The sequence below is a fragment of the Elephantulus edwardii genome, unplaced genomic scaffold (genome assembly GCF_000299155.1).
Source record: "Elephantulus edwardii isolate Elephantulus edwardi_28Jun2011 unplaced genomic scaffold, EleEdw1.0 scaffold00043, whole genome shotgun sequence".
Lineage (NCBI taxonomy): Eukaryota > Metazoa > Chordata > Mammalia > Macroscelidea > Macroscelididae > Elephantulus > Elephantulus edwardii.
This window is the reverse complement of record NW_006399793.1, coordinates 16,802,859-16,821,438: the sequence shown is the minus strand read 5'-3', so window position 1 is coordinate 16,821,438 and position 18,580 is coordinate 16,802,859. Positions and strand designations below refer to the sequence as shown.

General features: G+C 37.4%; 1 protein-coding gene across 1 annotated transcript in view; it reads left to right on the top strand.

Moving 5' to 3' along the window:
- Positions 1-17,635, top strand: part of PCSK1 (proprotein convertase subtilisin/kexin type 1) — a 60,969-nt gene extending 43,334 nt beyond the window's left edge. The window contains exons 10-14 of the mRNA XM_006885375.1: positions 7,076-7,309; positions 8,215-8,372; positions 11,154-11,287; positions 14,217-14,378; positions 17,003-17,635. Coding sequence (XP_006885437.1) covers positions 7,076-7,309; positions 8,215-8,372; positions 11,154-11,287; positions 14,217-14,378; positions 17,003-17,380 — 1,066 coding nt within the window. The 3' untranslated portion in view covers positions 17,381-17,635. The remainder of the gene's footprint in view (positions 1-7,075; positions 7,310-8,214; positions 8,373-11,153; positions 11,288-14,216; positions 14,379-17,002) is intronic.
- The last annotated feature ends 945 nt before the right edge of the window (positions 17,636-18,580 follow it).

Below are 18,580 nucleotides of genomic sequence, written 5' to 3'. Positions count from 1 at the left end.
TATATATATATACACACATATACAAAAGAATGAAACACTCCTTGTCCTGTCCCATCTCCACAATCTCTTGTTACAGGCACTGTGTCAATCCTTTTTGTTAAGTGTTTCACACATGCTCTATGTAACTAAGTAGACTCTTGTCTGAGAATCCCCATTTTTAACAAGCATCCCAGACAGTTTTCATGCTGGTAACATATTAACCAAATGCTAAGAAATAATTGTCATAAAAATTTACTTATATAACTGTGTTTTCCTGTAGTTTCATATATCAGCTGTGACTGTAAAGATAACCCTTAGGGTACTTCATAGACATACCTGAAGATATGTACGGTGCTTCAAAAATTCTTTGGATAAATGCCCAGGGTATTATTATTATTATTAATCTGAAATATGTATACCTAAGAAAGATGGTGAATAAAAGCTTTGGTTTTATGAGGACAGAGCAAAAACTCAGCACAAATCTTAGATGGAACATTGAGTCCTTTTCACACACTGAAGATATTAACAATCAGATGAACCAATCTTCTATTTTATTAAAAGCTGGAGAAAGAGAAAGAACTTTCTCTGCAGCATAAAACCTTTGGATAAATCATAAAGAAATAATAAAAAATCCTTATGAGAAGCTAGGAGAAGTTACCAGGTTAGAATATTCAGGCTCATATTGATGTGATTTGAGGTTGAAGCACATGACGCTGGAGGCATTTTTAACTCCAGAACTCTAGAATGCTGCTTCCAGATTAATTGTTTTTCTATAACTCTTCTAATTAGAAGCAGTGTTTAATTCCATAAACTCTATTTTCTATAAACATGTCTTTGATTACCAAACCAATACAGGATTTATTTAAATTTAATTACTGTAGATGCTAGTGAGCACTAATTAGCAAAGAAGGCTGTCAGGAATAAGACATGGTATTGTTAGCAGCTCCTTTTTATTTATAAAATGTAATCACACAAATGAAGAATAACTGTTAGGAAAATAGACTTAATTTTATTAATTGCATGACAATAAAGCAACCTTGAATATTTGCAAAGAATAGATAAAATTAAAAAGATAAAAACCTGCCAGTAAGTAGAAAATAAATACTTGGCTTTAGAAATATATTACCACAATGCTCTAAGGAGTTTTGATGGCCTAGGGAGTAAAGAGTTGCACTACCAAACCCAAGTCAGGTGGTTCAAACCCACAAGCTTCTCCGTGGAAGAAGTAGAAGAAATCTCCTTCTCTGCAATTTATAGCCTCTGCAAACCTGGTGCAGGCTCAGCTATGAGTCAGTTCCAATTCAACAGCAATAAGTTGAGTTGATGCTATATTTATGGCTGCAGTTTTCTGACCCTTCCTAAGCCCTCCTCAGTGCATATGTGAAATTATTCACCACAGATCAGTAAATAAGTACAAGTAAACCCATGCTTAGCTTGCATACTGGGTAAGCTTCCTCACTCCTACTTTAGTGTGGTCATTTGGTCCTTTGTACGTGTGTGGTATGTTACAAATTAAATGCCATTGGTTTTAATCTATTAGCTGCCCTTCATTAAAAAGATAGACAGTCTCTTCTGATATTTTTTTTCCGGCTTTGCTTCCTCCCTCCCCACTAGTTTATTTACAAAACTCGAATACAAATTCAAACAAATTCTTTCCATTTCCCTCATCCCCCCCACCCATCAAATTGTCCAACCTAATGATTAATTCCCTCTTCCCCCTGCACATCCACATCCCTCTGATTCCAGCTTCTCCCACCCTCCTGGATGGAGGATAGTTGTGAGTTGAAACTGACTTCATGGCACTGTGTCTGGGTTTCCTAGGAGCCTTGGTGGCATAGGATGTGTAGGGCTGATAACCAAAAACTTGGCTATTAGAATCCACCGGTGGAGTCCACTACCAATTGGGAAATGTCTTTCTGTCAAGATTTTCAGTTTGGGACTTAATGAAGGATCACTGTGAGTCAGAAGAAAATGTCAGTGGAATTGAGTTTGGGTTTATAGGATTTTCCAGACTGTAATTCTTACAGAAGCAGATTGCCAGGTCTTTCCTCCTTCCAAGGCAGTCATACAAATAGCTGATCTTTCAATTAGCCATTGAACCACTGTGCCATCATGACACTTTTTAAGTGTAGGAGGTGATTACAATACCAGGGATCCAGGAGAATACAATATAGTCTGCACCAGGATTAGGACAATACATGTGTACCAGCTGATTACAATGTAAGTGTGCCAAGTGATTATGATGCAAGTGACCCAGAACCTGAATTAGTTCCTCTCTGGAGTTAAGTGTTATGTGTAGGAGTGTACCTTGTCTCTTGTCCACAAGGAATTATTTAACCAGTACATTCTGGTTCCTGGGGAACAGACAGAAAGCTGAGCCAGTTTCACCTGATGATGATTGGTCTACAAGATAAGAGAGGGACCTTGATGAGGAAACCCTTGGACTTCTTTTTTTTAAAAACTAAACTTCCAGATTAAAACAAGCTTGGAAGCAGGAGTGGCATCCACTTCTGAAATGGCTTGCCTCCAGAAATTCTATGAACAGTGCTCAGGTCTTTCATTCATAGGGTTGCTATGAGTCGTCTACAACTCAATGGCACCTAACAACAATAACAATGACAACAAAGAGAGAGCTACGGTGGTTTAGTGGACAGAAAGTTATGTTACCAAGCTCAAGGTGGGTGATTTTAATCTGCGGCCCTCAGGCCTGGTTTAAATTCATTTTTGTCAGACATTCTTTTAAGTGGTATAGCATTGGTCTGTGCATTGCTGTACAGAGGTAACTCATGGTTGCTGTGATGCTAAGCACCGTGAAACTGATGTGACAAATGCAATAATGGTTACACATGGTGGACAGTGTTTGGTGGAGCTTCCTGATTAAAACAAGCTTTGAAGCCGGAGTGACATCCACTTCCAAAATGGCTTGTCTCCAGAAACTCTATCAACAGTGCTCAGGTCTTTCGTTCATAGGGTCACTATGAGTCCTCTACGACTCGACGACACCTAACAACAACAACAACAATGCTTTATTGGTTGAAAATGGTAACTGTTTCAAAGCTGAGGAAAAGCTTGAGCTCTTGATAGAATCTGACTAATTGCAATTCTTTTACAAATCACATGCAGGACTAGTTAACACTTGTTGTCAAGTGCCATAAAGTCTGCTCCAAATCATTAGCAACCCAAGTAGAACAGAAGGAAACCCTGAGTAATCCTGCTACAGCTTCACAGGTTCTTTTTCTGATGCCTATGGTTGCAGTCATTGTATAAACAATCTTGTTAAGGGCCTTTTTCTCTTTCTCAGACCTCCCACCTTTCCCAAAATGATACTTTTTCCTAGAACTGGCTCCACTTGAGATGATCTTTCATCATCCTTGCCTCTAAGGAGCTCCCTGTTTGTACTTCCTAAAAGACAAATTTGTTCTTGTTCTTCTCGTAGTCATAGAGGTACAAGAAGCAGCTGTCCTAAAAAAACCAGAGCTACCACACATATATATGCAAACCCATGTTTATTGCTGCAGTGTTCCAAGAGCAAAGAGATATAATCTACCAATGTACCCATCAACAAATGAATGGATAGAGAAGCTGTGGGATATTCACACAATGGAATACTGTGCAGCACTAAAAAACAAGGAACTCATAAAATATTATACAAAATGGAAGACCCTGGAAGACATTATGCTGAGTGAAATATCTCAGTCACAAAAAGACAAATAGTGCATAATGCTACTGTTATAAAATTAGTGATATGAGGATTGGGTGGAAACTAAGAAAAGAAGGGATAAATAATGAACATCGCATTGAAACAGATGACAGAAATAACTGTTTATAAAGAATATATGATTAGGCTTTATTTGTATGACAGCAGTCGAGAATAAAAGGTGCGTAGCAAAGGGGACTAAACTGTGCAACTATGAATGAATGGAAATCTAAGTTTTATGCAAAGTTTTGTTAAAATCACGATAAACAATTATTTATAAAAAAGAAGCAACTGTCCAAACAGAACAAGGGAACACTGCATGGTTTAAAATCAGGAAAAGGTGCATGTTATGATTGTAACCATTATCCATAAGTACTCAATTTGTATATAGTCCAAATCATGTGACAACCTGGTCTATATAAAGGAGAATGTGACATCAGAATTGGAGGAAGAGTCATCAACAACCTAGCTTGAAGAGAATGAAGAAGACTTGAAGCAAATAATGAAGATCAAAGGCTATGGATTACATCTCAATATCAAGAAAACAGAAATCTTCTCCATTGGATCAATAGGCAACATTATGTTGGATAGGAAAAAGATTGAATTTGTCAATTATTTTATTTGCTAGGATCCATATTCAACACCCAAGGTGGCAGCAGTCAAGAAATCAAAAGACCTGTTGCATTGGGGAAATCTGCTGTCAAGGACTTCTCCAAAGTATTTTTGTTGTTGTTATGTGCTGTCAACTAGCCTGCAACTCATAGCAAACCTGTGTACAAGAGCTCTGAAGCCTACCCTGTCCTGAGCCTGTCCCACTGACTCCAACCTACCACATGGCCTCAGTTACTTTATCAATCCATCTCATCCAGGGTCATAGTCTCTCATTTGTTGTCTCTCCACCCTGCTGAGGATGATGTCCTTCTCCAGTGACCGTCCCTGCTGGCCACATGCCCAGAGTATGTGAGACGGAGCTTCAAAATCCAAGCCTGCAAGAAGAAACTTGGTTTCACCCTCTCCAAGACATATTTATTTTCTTGGTAGTCCATGGTATGTTCAACACTCTTTTCCAGCACCACAAGTCAAAGGCATCAATTCTTCTGTCATCTTTAGTTCAGTTCTCTGATGTATAGCGAGTAATTGCAAAGACCATGGCCTGGATCAAGCACACCTTCTTGGTCTCTAGACTGACATTGTTTCTTGGTATTCTGGAAGGTCCCTGACACCATATTTTCCTGGTGCAATCCGTCTTTGATTCTTTAACTGCTGGTGTCAAGAGTGTTGATTGTGGAACCAAGAAAGCTGTAATTGTTAAAAACCTCAATCTCTTCTCCATCTACCGTGATTTAAAGACTAAGGTGCATTATTTTTATCGTAGGAGTATACAATGAGGATTGCAGAGTGGATTATATTTGGGGGTAGGGGGTGGGGTTTGGGGAGGTGCGGGGGGATTGTGTACCAATGAGGGAGTTTTTCTTTTGCTTTTCAAGGAGAGGAGCAAATGGGGGGGGGGGGGGGAGTGGTTTGTGCGGGGAGAAGGGTGCAACAATGAATGAATGGAATCCCAAAATCTCTGTAGATGTTCATTGAAATGAAAAATAAACAACCTAAATTAAAAAAAAAAGAAAAAAGAAAAAAGGAGAGAGCAAATAACATGAAAAAAAAAAAAGACTAAGGTGCACATGGTCCAAACAATGGTATATTCAATTGCTTCCTATGTGTATAAAAGTTGGCCAATGAATAAGTATGACCTAAGAAAAATTGGTATCTTTGAATTTTGGTGTTGGAGAAGAGTAATGAATACCCCATTGACAGTCAAAAGTACAAGAGTTTGCACCTAGGCACAGTTAATCAATCAGTCTTCCAATTTTATTTATCCTATGCATCTTATGCCTGGAATTATTCTGGGAATTTTGGTGACTTAATGGTAAAGAATTTCACTGTCATTGCAAAGGCTTGATGTTTGAATCCACCAGATACTCCATGGGAGAAAAATGGGTAATCAACTCCCATCTAATGTACTGCCTCTGAAAACCTACTAAAGGGGCTGCTATGGGTTGGTTCTTGACTATATGGTACATAACAACATGAATTAAGATAGAAGAAAATGTTAGTCCTTCTTATGTTTACATATGAGATGAAAAATAATAATAAAAACCTAAATTATTGGCCTAGCATGTTAGAAGGTGAAAAGTACTGTGGATGATAGACATGTATAGATGACAGGAAGGATTAGGTTAATGGTGGTAAGATGTGTTGAATGAGGATAGCTGTAATGGTGGCACAACATGAAATATGTCATAAAAACCATTGAGCTATAAATGTGGGAAATAAAAAGGTATTCAAATGTGGAGAAGAACTGAAAACTTAAATATGGTGATAAGGGAAAACCTCATCTTTATTATGATAAATTTGACATTCTCTTACATTTTCTATTTGCCTTTATGTTAATACTAAATTAACCTTACCAAGATTTGTTTTGGTTTTATGATTTTCTTACTTTTTAAATATGTAATGATTCTCCATTCCCAGATAAAGGGCTGTTTTTCTGGCACTCAGAGTCCTTACCATGAGACTATTCTCTGTAACCAGGAAACATCTTGTTCCCTTCCATCTCTATGCCTGTGCTCCAGCTGACCCATCCTCTTATCCATGGCCACTCTTCACATTTCTCTATCCTTACAAGTTCAGTTCAAATTTTTTTCCACCCAGCAAAATCTTCCTTGATTTTTCAGCCAAAAAAATTATTTTTGCTCTTAACTCCCACAATATATTATGCTATGAATACAGTACTCAACAGCTACATTGTAGTGATAAAAATACTTTGTTCTTTTATTGGATTGTAATTTTAGAAAAGACAAGAACCATTTCCTTGAATATCTCCATAGCAGTTAGCTAGTGTTTTTCAAGAACAATCCTAAGTAGCTAAGTTTCTCAACATTTTTGCCATAAATAAAAAATGGGAAAATGGTTTTAAGAGCAGGAAGCCAGCTCATGTCCTTAAAATCTGACTGTTCCTAAGAAGGAACTGTGTGTTCATGAGGCTGTTAAATGGATGACAGATAACCATGAAACACAAAGAAAGTGTTGTCATTATTAATTTTGTTCCAGTCAAATCTAACAGGTTAAATTTAAGTCATGAGAATAATAGACAAGTGCTACGATTCTTTGTGCCTTCTACCATGTTGAAAACCAAATTTTATCCATATTTAGAGTATAACTTATATAGGGAGATATTCTTTGTAACATATTTTGAATACTGAGCAAAAGGACACATTAAAATTGTATCTGTAAAATTACACAAGACACGTCATAATCTAAATGAGGGAGCTTGTTTTAGCAATTGCTTTTTCAAAGAAACTCTGCTTTTTTCCTGAAAGATTTGGATCATTTCCCTTCCAGCCCAAATCTCACCTGGCGAGATATGCAGCACTTGGTTGTCTGGACCTCTGAATATGACCCACTGGCCAATAACCCTGGGTGGAAAAAGAATGGTGCAGGCTTGATGGTGAATAGTCGGTTTGGATTTGGGTTGCTAAATGCCAAAGCTCTGGTAGATTTAGCGGACCCCAAGATCTGGATCAGTGTTCCTGAGAAGAAAGAATGTGTTGTGAAGGACAATGACTTTGAACCTAGGTAAGTCAGGACATTATAAACAAGTTTATGTCCATGACACTACGCAGTTGTGGTGTTTGATGCTCTGCTTATTTATTTATTTTATCATCAATATATTCATAGGGGGAAATGGATTTACCAGCATACTCTCTGGGTCTCCGTGGGAAACCATTGAGTGATCAAATCACTCTAGCATATCTGCACTAAGTGTAAAGCACTCTGCTATTTCACAGAACACAAAGAAAAACCACTGCCACTTAAATTATTAACAATTATTAATTTTTAAAATTAATCTCAAATTCACAGATGATGAAATTTTACAAAATGCATCTTAAAATTGTGAAGGTAGAATACTTTCCAAACAATATTATCCAAAATCTGCTTCCCAAATAGCTTCTCTTCAGGATTCTACCCTCTGCCAAAAGGAAAAAAAAATTACACTGTTTTTACATAGATATTATTTATCCACATATCATATCTGACTATAGAAGCAGAGTCTGGTGAAATTGTTTTTCAATTTCCATCAAGATATTCTTAATCAAATGTATTCTTAATCACCTTAAAGAGGCACTTAACATGAAATATTCAAGGGTAGAAGATTTGAGAGACTGATAATCTGAAGGTCTTTTAGAAGAAACCATTTATTAACAAAGTTTTTTGATACTGTAATTACTTTTGGACATCTGAGATAGACCTGCTAGAATTCATTTCATGAAAAATAATTTTGTATTCAAGTATGTGTACTCTTTACCAAATTATTAACTGATAAATTGTATTTATACCTTATCCTCAATTGGGTTCTACTCATTGTAAGGAAAGATAAGACTAGTGATGTAGCTGGTCCAAACGGATGTGTACATGCGTGTATAAAATGCAAGAAAGAAGGGGTTCACTTTATTTAATGATTTCTTAATAAATACATTTAGAGCTCTGAAAGCTAATGGAGAAGTTATTATTGAAATTCCAACAAGAGCATGTGAAGGACAAGAAAATGCTATCAAGTCCTTGGAACACGTGCAATTTGAAGCAACCATTGAATATTCGCGCAGAGGGGACCTTCACGTCACTCTCACTTCTGCTGCAGGTAAAAAGCAAAACTTAATTCCTACTTATTTGCTTAATTTCCAATGTTATTTGGACTATTTCGAAATAATTACTGTGTGTGTTCATTCAATTTGTGTAGTTCACTCAATTACCTAGTGGAAATTTTCTGATTTTAGTATATTTGCATATGAATGTGTATGTAAATGGGTGAGTGTGTGAGAGAGAGAGACAAATCTCCCTCTGACTCTTGCTGATCCTTATTGGGTCTCAGATAAGAAATGGAGAATGCCTTTTCAATGAACCCTAGTTTATAAACTTTGGAGAATCATTTAGATGTATTTTTAAACTGAGGTCATTGGCCTACCACTCATCATTCATAGTTAATAATACATCTGAGAATGGTACACTGATACTTAAAATAATTAATGAAGATTACAAATGTAGCTAGCATCTCCAGGAAATCAATTAAAAACTGGATTCTTGAGCTATGAAAAAGAATTAGGTAGACTACTGAACTCTTAATCATGATTAAAGCCAAGCACTGGCTCTATGAGATTTGCCCTTTCCCCAAAGGGTCATAATTCAGATGAGATAATTCTTTCTCAGGAAAGGACCAGTGAACCATCTAGGAAAATCTGTTATGAAATTCCATAGTTTGTTTTTGTTGTTTTTTTTTTTTCTGGATTCAACTGATTACTTTTCTACAGATGAGCCATGCATAATATGAACACTTTTTAGTTACAAATTTATAGATTACATATAGGCAGGTTATGTTCAATGGGTTATGAATAGCATCTATACTTAAGTGTATGTTTAAGTTGAATGTATAGGTAATTGGTAGTGAATATAGAGTTGCTCATGGCTCTCATTTAGTCTTGTTTTATTAAAAGAAGGAGCCCAGTGAGTGGTGCAGTGTGTTACTTGTAGACTATTAACTGGAAGATTGCTGATTCAAATACACCAGTCATTCCATGGGAGAAAGATGGGCAATCATCCCCCATACAGTTTTACAGCCTCACATACTCAAAGAAGGGTCTCTGACTAGGAATAAACAATAGGACAGTGAGTTCAGTTTATTTGGCACAGTGCATGAGAACACTAGAAGTATTATAGTGATTCAAAAGTTGCACGTGCAGCAAGTGAAGATTTCTGCATATAGGAGTTGATTCAGAGTGAGAAAACATATCATTATAGGACAAACCATTCAACTTAACTCACTAACATCAAGTCATAATCTACGTATAGCTGACCCTCCAGTGGGTTTTCAGAGTCTGTAAAACACAGGAGAGGAGATGACTCGTATTTCTTCAGTAAAACAGCTGTTGGATTTGAATTGACAGTGCAAAGAAGATGTATTGCATTAAGAAATTCTGTTGTCAGAGACTTCTCCAAAGTACGGAGGACCAATGATGTCAGTTTACAGAGTAAGATGTGCCTGATTCAGGCCATGGTCTTTTCAACCACTTGCAGTGTAACTGAGAGCTGGACAATGAATAAAGATGACAGAAGAATTGATCCTTTTGAGGTGTGGTGTTGGAGAAAAGCACTGAATATCTCATGTACTGCCAAGAGAACAAACAGATATGTCTTAGAGAAGGTGTAGCTAGAATAATGTGCCTTGAAGGCAAGGATGGCAAAACTTCATCACACATGCTTTGGGCATGTTGATAAGAGAGGCTATTCCTTGGAAAGGACCATCATGCATATAAAGGTGGAGGGTGAGCAAAATGTAGGAAGACCTTCCATGAGATAGATTGACATAGTGACTTCAGCTATAGACTCAACTGTGTCAAGGATCATGAGGATGGTACAAGATAAGACAGGGTTCAGGTCTGTTGTACATAGCGTTGCAATGATTCATAGTTCACTTGAAAGCACCTAACAACAACAAGGCCACCAAAGTTCCAAAAAGGGTGAGTTGTTGTCTAGAAGTCAAATATTGGTAACTCAAGGGTTTATTATATACAGAACTCTTTCTGGCTCTTTTTCTAGGATATGAACTTCTTAGACATTTGAAGATACCAGAAGCCATTGAGTTACTTCTGACCCAGAGAAATACCAAATATGTCAGAGGAGAAATGCTCTGCAGAGTTTTTGGTTTATGATTTTTCAGAAATAAGGTCTTGGATTTTCTTTCCAAGACCTCTTTGCATGAACTTGAACCTCCAATATTTTGGTTAATAATCAAGCTCATTAGCAATATGCACAGGATTGCAACTTTTAGCATTTGAAATAGATGCAATTGATTTTGGAGACATACTTCTGAGATGTCTAAGAGTTGACCTCGCATATTGATAGAATTCTTTTTCTCATTGATGAACTTCAAGAAATCTATTTTTTTGATCTATAGGAAGCTTCAGATTGAAATTTTAGTTTTTCATTGATTTTATATGGCAAGTAATTATTAAATGAATATATCTTCCTTTTTATCTATTCTAGGTTACAGATAAGGTTTCTATTACATTTTTAAGATAGTCTTTTAAACTTCAACATGATAATTCTTTTAAAATACAGTTTACATCTTTAAACTTCCCTCTAATCTATTTGGTAAATATGGTTCGCTGTGTTCAAATTAACATTAATTATTCATTATTTATTATACGGTATTTATTGAGATTTTAATATAGCCAGGCAATTTGTTAAGCACTGTGGATAAAAGCATCATGTTTTCTTGCTAATATCTCTCTCCCATTTTATAGTGAAAGAGAAAATTGGGAGGATCACTCTTTCCCAGCTTTCATTTTTAGTTCTCAGATGCTGGAGTGTCATCTACTGTGAGGGCTTTCAGGCAATCCATTAACCTATGCTTGTTTGAAATCAGGTACCAGCACAGTACTGTTGGCTGAAAGAGAGCGAGATACATCCCCTAATGGTTTTAAGAATTGGGATTTCATGTCTGTTCACACATGGGGAGAGAATCCTGTAGGCACCTGGACTTTGCGAATTACAGACATGGTAAGTATGGATGTCCTTGTGATGGTACAAAAGGTTAAACCATTCAGCTACAAATTGAAAGATTGATAGTTTAAGACCACCTAGATGCGTTTCAGAAAAAGGCCTGGTAAGCTACATCTGAAAAACTGAAACCATTACTAAGTACAGTTCTGCTGACACCGATGGGGTTACAATGAATGAGAATCAGCTCCAGAGACAACTGTTATTGGCATATTAAAAAAGTGCAGGTTTGGTTTTTAACTTTTAAAGCTCTAAAGAGCTTTATACTACTTAGTAAAAATAAGATAAACAAACAGTATTTTTAAAACCTGTGCTCACTCACTACTTATTCCTGACCATTACTTTGGAACGGACCCATGGCTGACCCTCCATTGGTTTTCAGAGTCTGTAAATTGCATTGGACAGATTGATTGCCTGCCTTTCTCCCTTGGAGCCCTTGGTGGATTCAAACTAGAAGAGATGTGCGGCCTTGGGGCTAATAACTCCCCATAAACAGGGCCACCAGAAGTTACATAGAAAATAACAAAAAAAATAAGATAAGCAATGGCCATTCTATAAAAAAGAAGAAAACCTGACACATCAGTTGATAAGTGATGGACAGATCCAGTTGTTCCCATGTCCATATATCATCAGGTGCATGATCCGTTCAACTTCCAAAACTGGCTGCATTCATAGGCTCAGACCTACTTTACTCTGGCACTCTGCTTGCATCACTTGAAGATATTTTTCTAATTACTCATTAAAATATCTATTTAGAAATAGCTATTTGTTAGGCGAAGACATTAATGTGACTTTCCTTTTTTAATTTCAGTGATAAAAAATAGAAACGCATTTCTCATTTCTCTCTTTATTTATTAAGCCTCTTTGATATCACTCTGTAATTGTAACATTCAGTTACAAAAATGAAAGGAAGACTGAAGAGTGTCTGGCCAAGGAGGCAAAATGAAGCTAAATTATTTATTTTTTAATTATCCCTCCAGCATTCTTTATAGGTGGAAAAAAACCCCAAACCATGCATAAATTTGGGCTTTGTAGTTTTTAACTTTGAATTCTCCTAAGAGAAAAGAGAAGTATCTAAAGCACTGGATTTCAGCTTCCAGATAATTTTTTAGAAAAATGTGATTCTAAACTTCTCGAGATGTCTATTAAATATGTAGAAATTCTGTATTCACTGTGATATTCTCAAAGCATAGCTTTCTTTAAAGTCTACAAATGCTATGATTTAGAAATTTAAGGTGTGAAAATTACTGCTCTTAGAGAGTAAGAAAAAGTTTTCAATAATGGATCTTGTTCTTGATTTTGGCTTCTACATACTCTTTAATTCAATTTCACCATCAGGAAACAAGCAAACAAACACACACATACACAAGCAGCAGGATATATTTCATTTTTAATCAGGTCTATAAAATCTGATTCTACATTTTCAAATTTTTTTTCAGATATCTTAAATTTTAGCATATTTACAGTGTGATTGTTGGGTCTGAAAATTATCACTCTTCTTATAAATATACAACATTTAGAGTGTAACTGATGATAAAGATTAATTACGGGCTGACTTTTCCCCCATTAAAATGCTTCTACAAATTGATAGTTGAAAAACATAATTCCATTTATAGAAGGACTCATTTCAGAACATTCATTCAGAAGGACTTTGTTCAGAACATTTTCAATATGAAAAAGTAGGTTTAAATAGAAAATTTTTCTTTTTAAAATTTAGTGCTTAGTTATTAATCAATCAGGTATAAGCTTCTTTAACCTATAAATTACCAATGGTCATATCATGAGTGAATCCTGAAATTAATATCTTTCTACATACCAGAAAGATACTTGCTTGTGCTTTATTTATTATGCAGAGGCATTAGACTATGTAGATTATAACACATTATTGGTAACACTGAGAAGAATGGGAATCCCAAAACAATTAATTGTTCTCATACTTTCTTCATGCTGAGCAAATAATTCATGGAGCTAGACTATATTGAACAAGGTGGCAAAAGGATTGAAGGAAGGCTTCCCAACAGTTTTTGTTACGGAGTTGACATAACCTTGCTTACAGAAAGTGAAGAGGACATACAACACTTGCTGAAAAATATCAGAAGTCTTTGATATTCAATATGGATTATATACATCAATAAAATGGACATCCACACCTCTCCAATAGGCAACATCACGGAGAAAAAAAAATTGATGCTGTCAATATTTAATTTTACTTGGACCCACAATCAACACCCTTGATTAGAAGTCAAGAGAAAGGAAGATATGTTGCATTGGAAAAAACACGCTGTGAATGAAGGACCCTTACAAATGCAAAAGAGCAAGGATGTCCGTTTAAAGACTAAGGTGCATCTGATCCAAGACAGATTTTTTTTTTTTTTGGTTGCTTCCTATGCATCTGGAAGTTAAAAACTCAATAAGGATGATATAAGAAGAATTGATATTTTTGAATCATGGTGTGATAGAAAAATACTGAACAATACTGGAAAGTCAAAAAAGCAAGCAAGTCTGTCTTGGAAAAAGTACAAACAGGGCTCTCTTTAGAGGCAGCAATGGTGAAAACCGATCTCACCTACTTTGGGCATGTTGTCAGAAGGGACCAGTCCATGGGAAAAGACACTATTCTAGAAAAAGCAGAGGATCAGAGATAGAGATAAAGACCCTCAACCAGGAGGGCTTGACAATGATTGTGACAATGGAATCAAGCGTATCAGAGATCCTGAGTATGGTGTAGGAGAGGATAAGTTTCCTATTTGTTGTTTATAGGGTTTCTGTGAGTCATAGTCAATTTAAAAACACAACACATAGAGAGCTCTATGCCTGGAAGGCACAGGGTTTTCAAAAAATTATTGTAATTAGGAAATATATCTCTTCTAAGTATTTTGAATGAGTTTACTGTGTATTACTCAAAACCATATGTATTTTTATTCTTTAGTCTGGAAGAATGCAAAATGAAGGAAGAATTGTGAACTGGAAGCTGATTTTGCATGGAACGTCCTCTCAGCCAGAGCACATGCATCAGCCTCGTGTGTATACATCCTACAATACTGTTCAGAATGACAGAAGAGGAGTGGAGAAGATGGTGGATTTGGGACAGGTCGGTGATGCTTTGTTCTTGTTGATATGCTTTCCTGTAGCAGACAACATAGTGAGTGAAACAGCATCTAACTTTTAAGCAGGAAAAAAAGTAGACTTGGTGGTAGGGGATAGCAATGCCAAACTGTCAATTCCTGTAGGATGAAATCCTATTAATTTTCTCATTAGTTTTGTGTCCTGAGTTTAGGAACTAAAATTAATTCATTCAAAATTATTACTTTCCTTACATGATTTTTTTCTACTTATGACAAATGATTGTAAAGAAAGTTGATTATGTATGATCAGATATATTTACCTAAAGTTTGCTTTGAAATTAATTTTATAAGCAGTTCATCCTATTTATTCTATTTAACCTATTGTCTTACTCACAGCCATAAAGTCAAAACTGCCATACTCTTACTCATTGCCATAAAGTCAGAACTGACTCATAGCTGAGAGGGTTAAACCAGGCTGTTCCTTGGAAGCAAGGATTCTAAAGCTTTGTCTGACATATTTGGACATGTTGCAAGGAGGGACCAGACCTTGGAGAAGGATGTCATGCTTGGGAGGGTGGAGGGACAGTGCAGAAAAGAAAGACCCTGTATAACGTGGATTGATTCAATAACTGGGGTGATTGGGGTAGGCGTATCAGAGACAGTAAGATTGGCACAGGATAGAGCAGGGTTTATGGCTGTTGTACATAGGGTCGCTATGAGTCACAGGTGACTCTACGGCATATAACAACAGATCAAGCAGGAAGAGATTGCCCCTCTTCCTCCTACAGAGCAACTGGTGGATCAGAACTGCTTGCCTTTGTCTTGGGAGTGCTACTCCTTACCTACTAATCCACCAAAAGCCTCTTTGCCCGCTTGTGCTGCTGTAATAGAAATAACAAAAGTGGATACCTTTAACAAATGGGCTTATTTTCTTTTTTTTTTATTTTTATTGTATTATTTTTACATGTACCGTCAAGTCAGAGCTGACTGGTACAGGAGGAGATTGCCCCCTCCTTCTCCAGCAGAGCATCTGGTGGATTTGGACCCATTTTATTACTATTTAAGGGATTAAAAGTTTCAGTTTAGGTTGCCAGTTCTAGAAGAGTGTCAACAAAAGAGAGAAATGATGCTCTCTACTAGATGAACTATGACAATGAGCTCTAGGATGGCAGATTGTAAGGATGGCATCGTAAATAAAGGGCAAGCTTCTGGTCTGCTCTTCATAGATCAATAAGAGTCTCAGCTGACTCAAAGTCATCTAACAACAGCAACAGCTCTTGGAGAAAGCATTTTTCGCTCCTGGCTCTGGAGAAAGGTCCTTGTCTCTTCCGAGTTTCTGTTCCTGGTGATGTTCATATGACTTGACGTCTCTCTTTTTTTAATCTATGCTTCTTAGCTGAATTATTTAACCTCTTTTTACATCTCAAAAGATATTGAACCAAAATACACCCCACACTAGTTATGCCTGATTAACATAATAAAGTCGACCCATTTCAAATGAGGTTATAACCACCAGCACTGAGATTAGGATTTATAACATATATACGGGGAGAAACAATTCAATCCTTCCACCTGTAATTGTGTAATCTAGAAAGGAAACATGCCACTATATCCATTTTTCAGAAAGCAAAGCAAGACTCAGGTGGCCACATCATGTAGGTTTCATTTAACTGATCCCTTAACCAACACTTCTTGCTAACACCAAGGGACATTATAGAATCATAATTTCTTTCTGAACATTTAGGAAGATCATGAAAGTCAGTCCTTTGAGTTTCTGCATCTCACTCTGCTGAAATTGCTAGTCTCTGCATATTAGAAGGTAGAGACTCTATTTTCTCTCCCCCCCCCACCCCCAGCCCCCATTGAACTCAGTGTCTCAAATTAAGGCCAAAAGATCTGCTTTTCTAGGCCAGCCAGTCCTGAACACCACCCAGTCTGTACTGGGTCCCCTCTGGAGACAGAAACTAGCTGTAATTTCAGTTGTGATTCTGGTCTCATTTACATTATGTACAAGAGGTTTCTTTCAGGACCTGGTCTTCACAGTTCTAAAGGCAAGTTAACCTTGTAGGTGGTTCTTTTCTCTGTAAATCCTTAAGGAATATCAAGAGGGGCCCTTCCATTGTTAAAACGTTGACATGCATCTGAAACGGTACAAAAAGATGCTTCTCAGATCTTTTCCAGTTCCCTTTATCTGGCTCAACAACCCAGTTTTGCCCCGTGACTCCTTTTTACAATGTGGCACATAAAAGGATAGCTCTTGATACACCAAGTAGTTTTGGGGGCCTGCTTTGGCACTATAGCATCTAGCCAGTGCTGTCTGCATATGTTAAGTATCATCTCCCACCCCAAGTGGATTCCAGTACTGCAGAGCCAGCAAATGAAGAACCTTGACCCCAGCACTTGCATGCATTGCATCATGCAATCTTTAAAGCCACTAGGAAATGGAGGTATTCTTATGCCTATTTGACAAATTGAGGCTCAGAGATATTCTGAGTGAGGATTCAAGCCTGAGACTGTGTAACTCTAAACTCGGAGTCCATCCTACTGGTGATGGTGGGTCCATAATAGGGGTTCATTAGCGATGTAGCTCACTTGTCTATCCATTAATAATGAACATTCTTCCCTCCGTCTGTGGTATCGGGTGTTGCAGGAACTGCCTACACCAGAGAACGTGAGTGAGAAACCCCCGGTGGCAGAGAGTTCCAGCAGCAGCATTTTGGGGGACAGCCGGGGTGAGATGTCGGAGGGAGCCCCGTCCGAGGCCATGCTGCGGCTTCTACAAAGTGCTTTCAGCAAGAACTCGTCCCCAAAGCAGCCGCCAAAGAAGTCTCCTAATGCAAAGCTCAACATCCCTTATGAAAGTTTCTATGAAGCCCTGGAGAAGCTGAACAAACCCTCTCAGCTTAGAGACTCTGAGGACAGCCTGTACAACGATTATGTTGACGTTTTCTATAACACGAAACCATATAAGCATAGAGATGACCGGTTGCTTCAAGCTCTGGTGGACATCCTGAATGAGGAAAATTAAAATGAGGGTGTGAGTCTGAGGCAGAAATATTCACGCTTCCTCCTGCCCCTTAGATTTTGCCTGTGTCTAAAGTGATCATTTTGTCATTGATCTTTATGATTAAAATATCCTTTGTGATAATTTTCCTTTTTCTCCCCAAACTCTAAATTTGAAGGGAATGAGATAGAGTAGGAAATCCCACGTCTGAAGTGATGATAGCTCTTTCACAACGTGTCTTTGCTCCCTGCACAGGTGAAATACTCTGTCTAGAGTTCAGCCCATGCTTCAGATGACCTGCCTTCTGGAGTCCTCTCATTTCATTCCTCAAAAAGAAAAGAAAGCAAAACTTAGACAATAGATTAACTTGAAAAGTGAAAATTCAAAAGAATGAGGGAAGAAAATTATTCTAATAACTTGCTTGCTATCTTTGACATGTTGTTATCTGTTACTGAGTCAGGCTTAACTCGTATCTTCACTGAGGGTGGCAGAGTGGAACAGTGCTCCACTGACTTGTCAGTCACTGGTTTTGGGGAAGTAGATTGCCAGACCTTCCTTCCATGGCACTTCTGAGTGAACTCAAACCTCCATCTTTTTGGTTAGCAGCTCATTATGTTAATTATTTCTACCCCCCAGGAACTCCTGTCTTTGTTCTTATCTTTTCATTGTTGTTAGGTGCCACTGCGCCCAACTTATTGGCCTTGTGTAACAGAGTAGAACAGCCCCATAGAGTTTTCTTGGTTGTAAGCTTTTTGGAAGCAAATAGACAAGTCTTTCTCCCATACAGCCTCTGAGCAGATAGCACTATGTTTCTGTTTATAGCCAGTCGCTTAACTGTTGTACCACCAGAGTTTTTTGTCATAAGATTCTTCAGTGTTTGAAATCAGGGAAGCATTTGGAAAAGTCTATAGTGAAAGATTTCACACTTACATCTATACACCAAGCTTTTCTGCTCCAAAGCACTACTCACATAGTGGTGACAATCTGGTGGAAACCCTGGATCATTCAGACCTTGAAGTCTGAATTATCTGTTTCAGCAGTTCTAGAATATCCTTTTTTGGAGTGTCATGTAAGATGGTCCCATGGATCTGCAGGTCTCATGATGTGTGTTGTGGTCTTTGTCTCCTTCCCTTCTAGTTCCCTCAGCCAGTCCCTTTTCTCAGCAAATTAAATATTGAAAGAACCATCTATATACCACTTTCTCCAAACAAGTATCTACTTCTT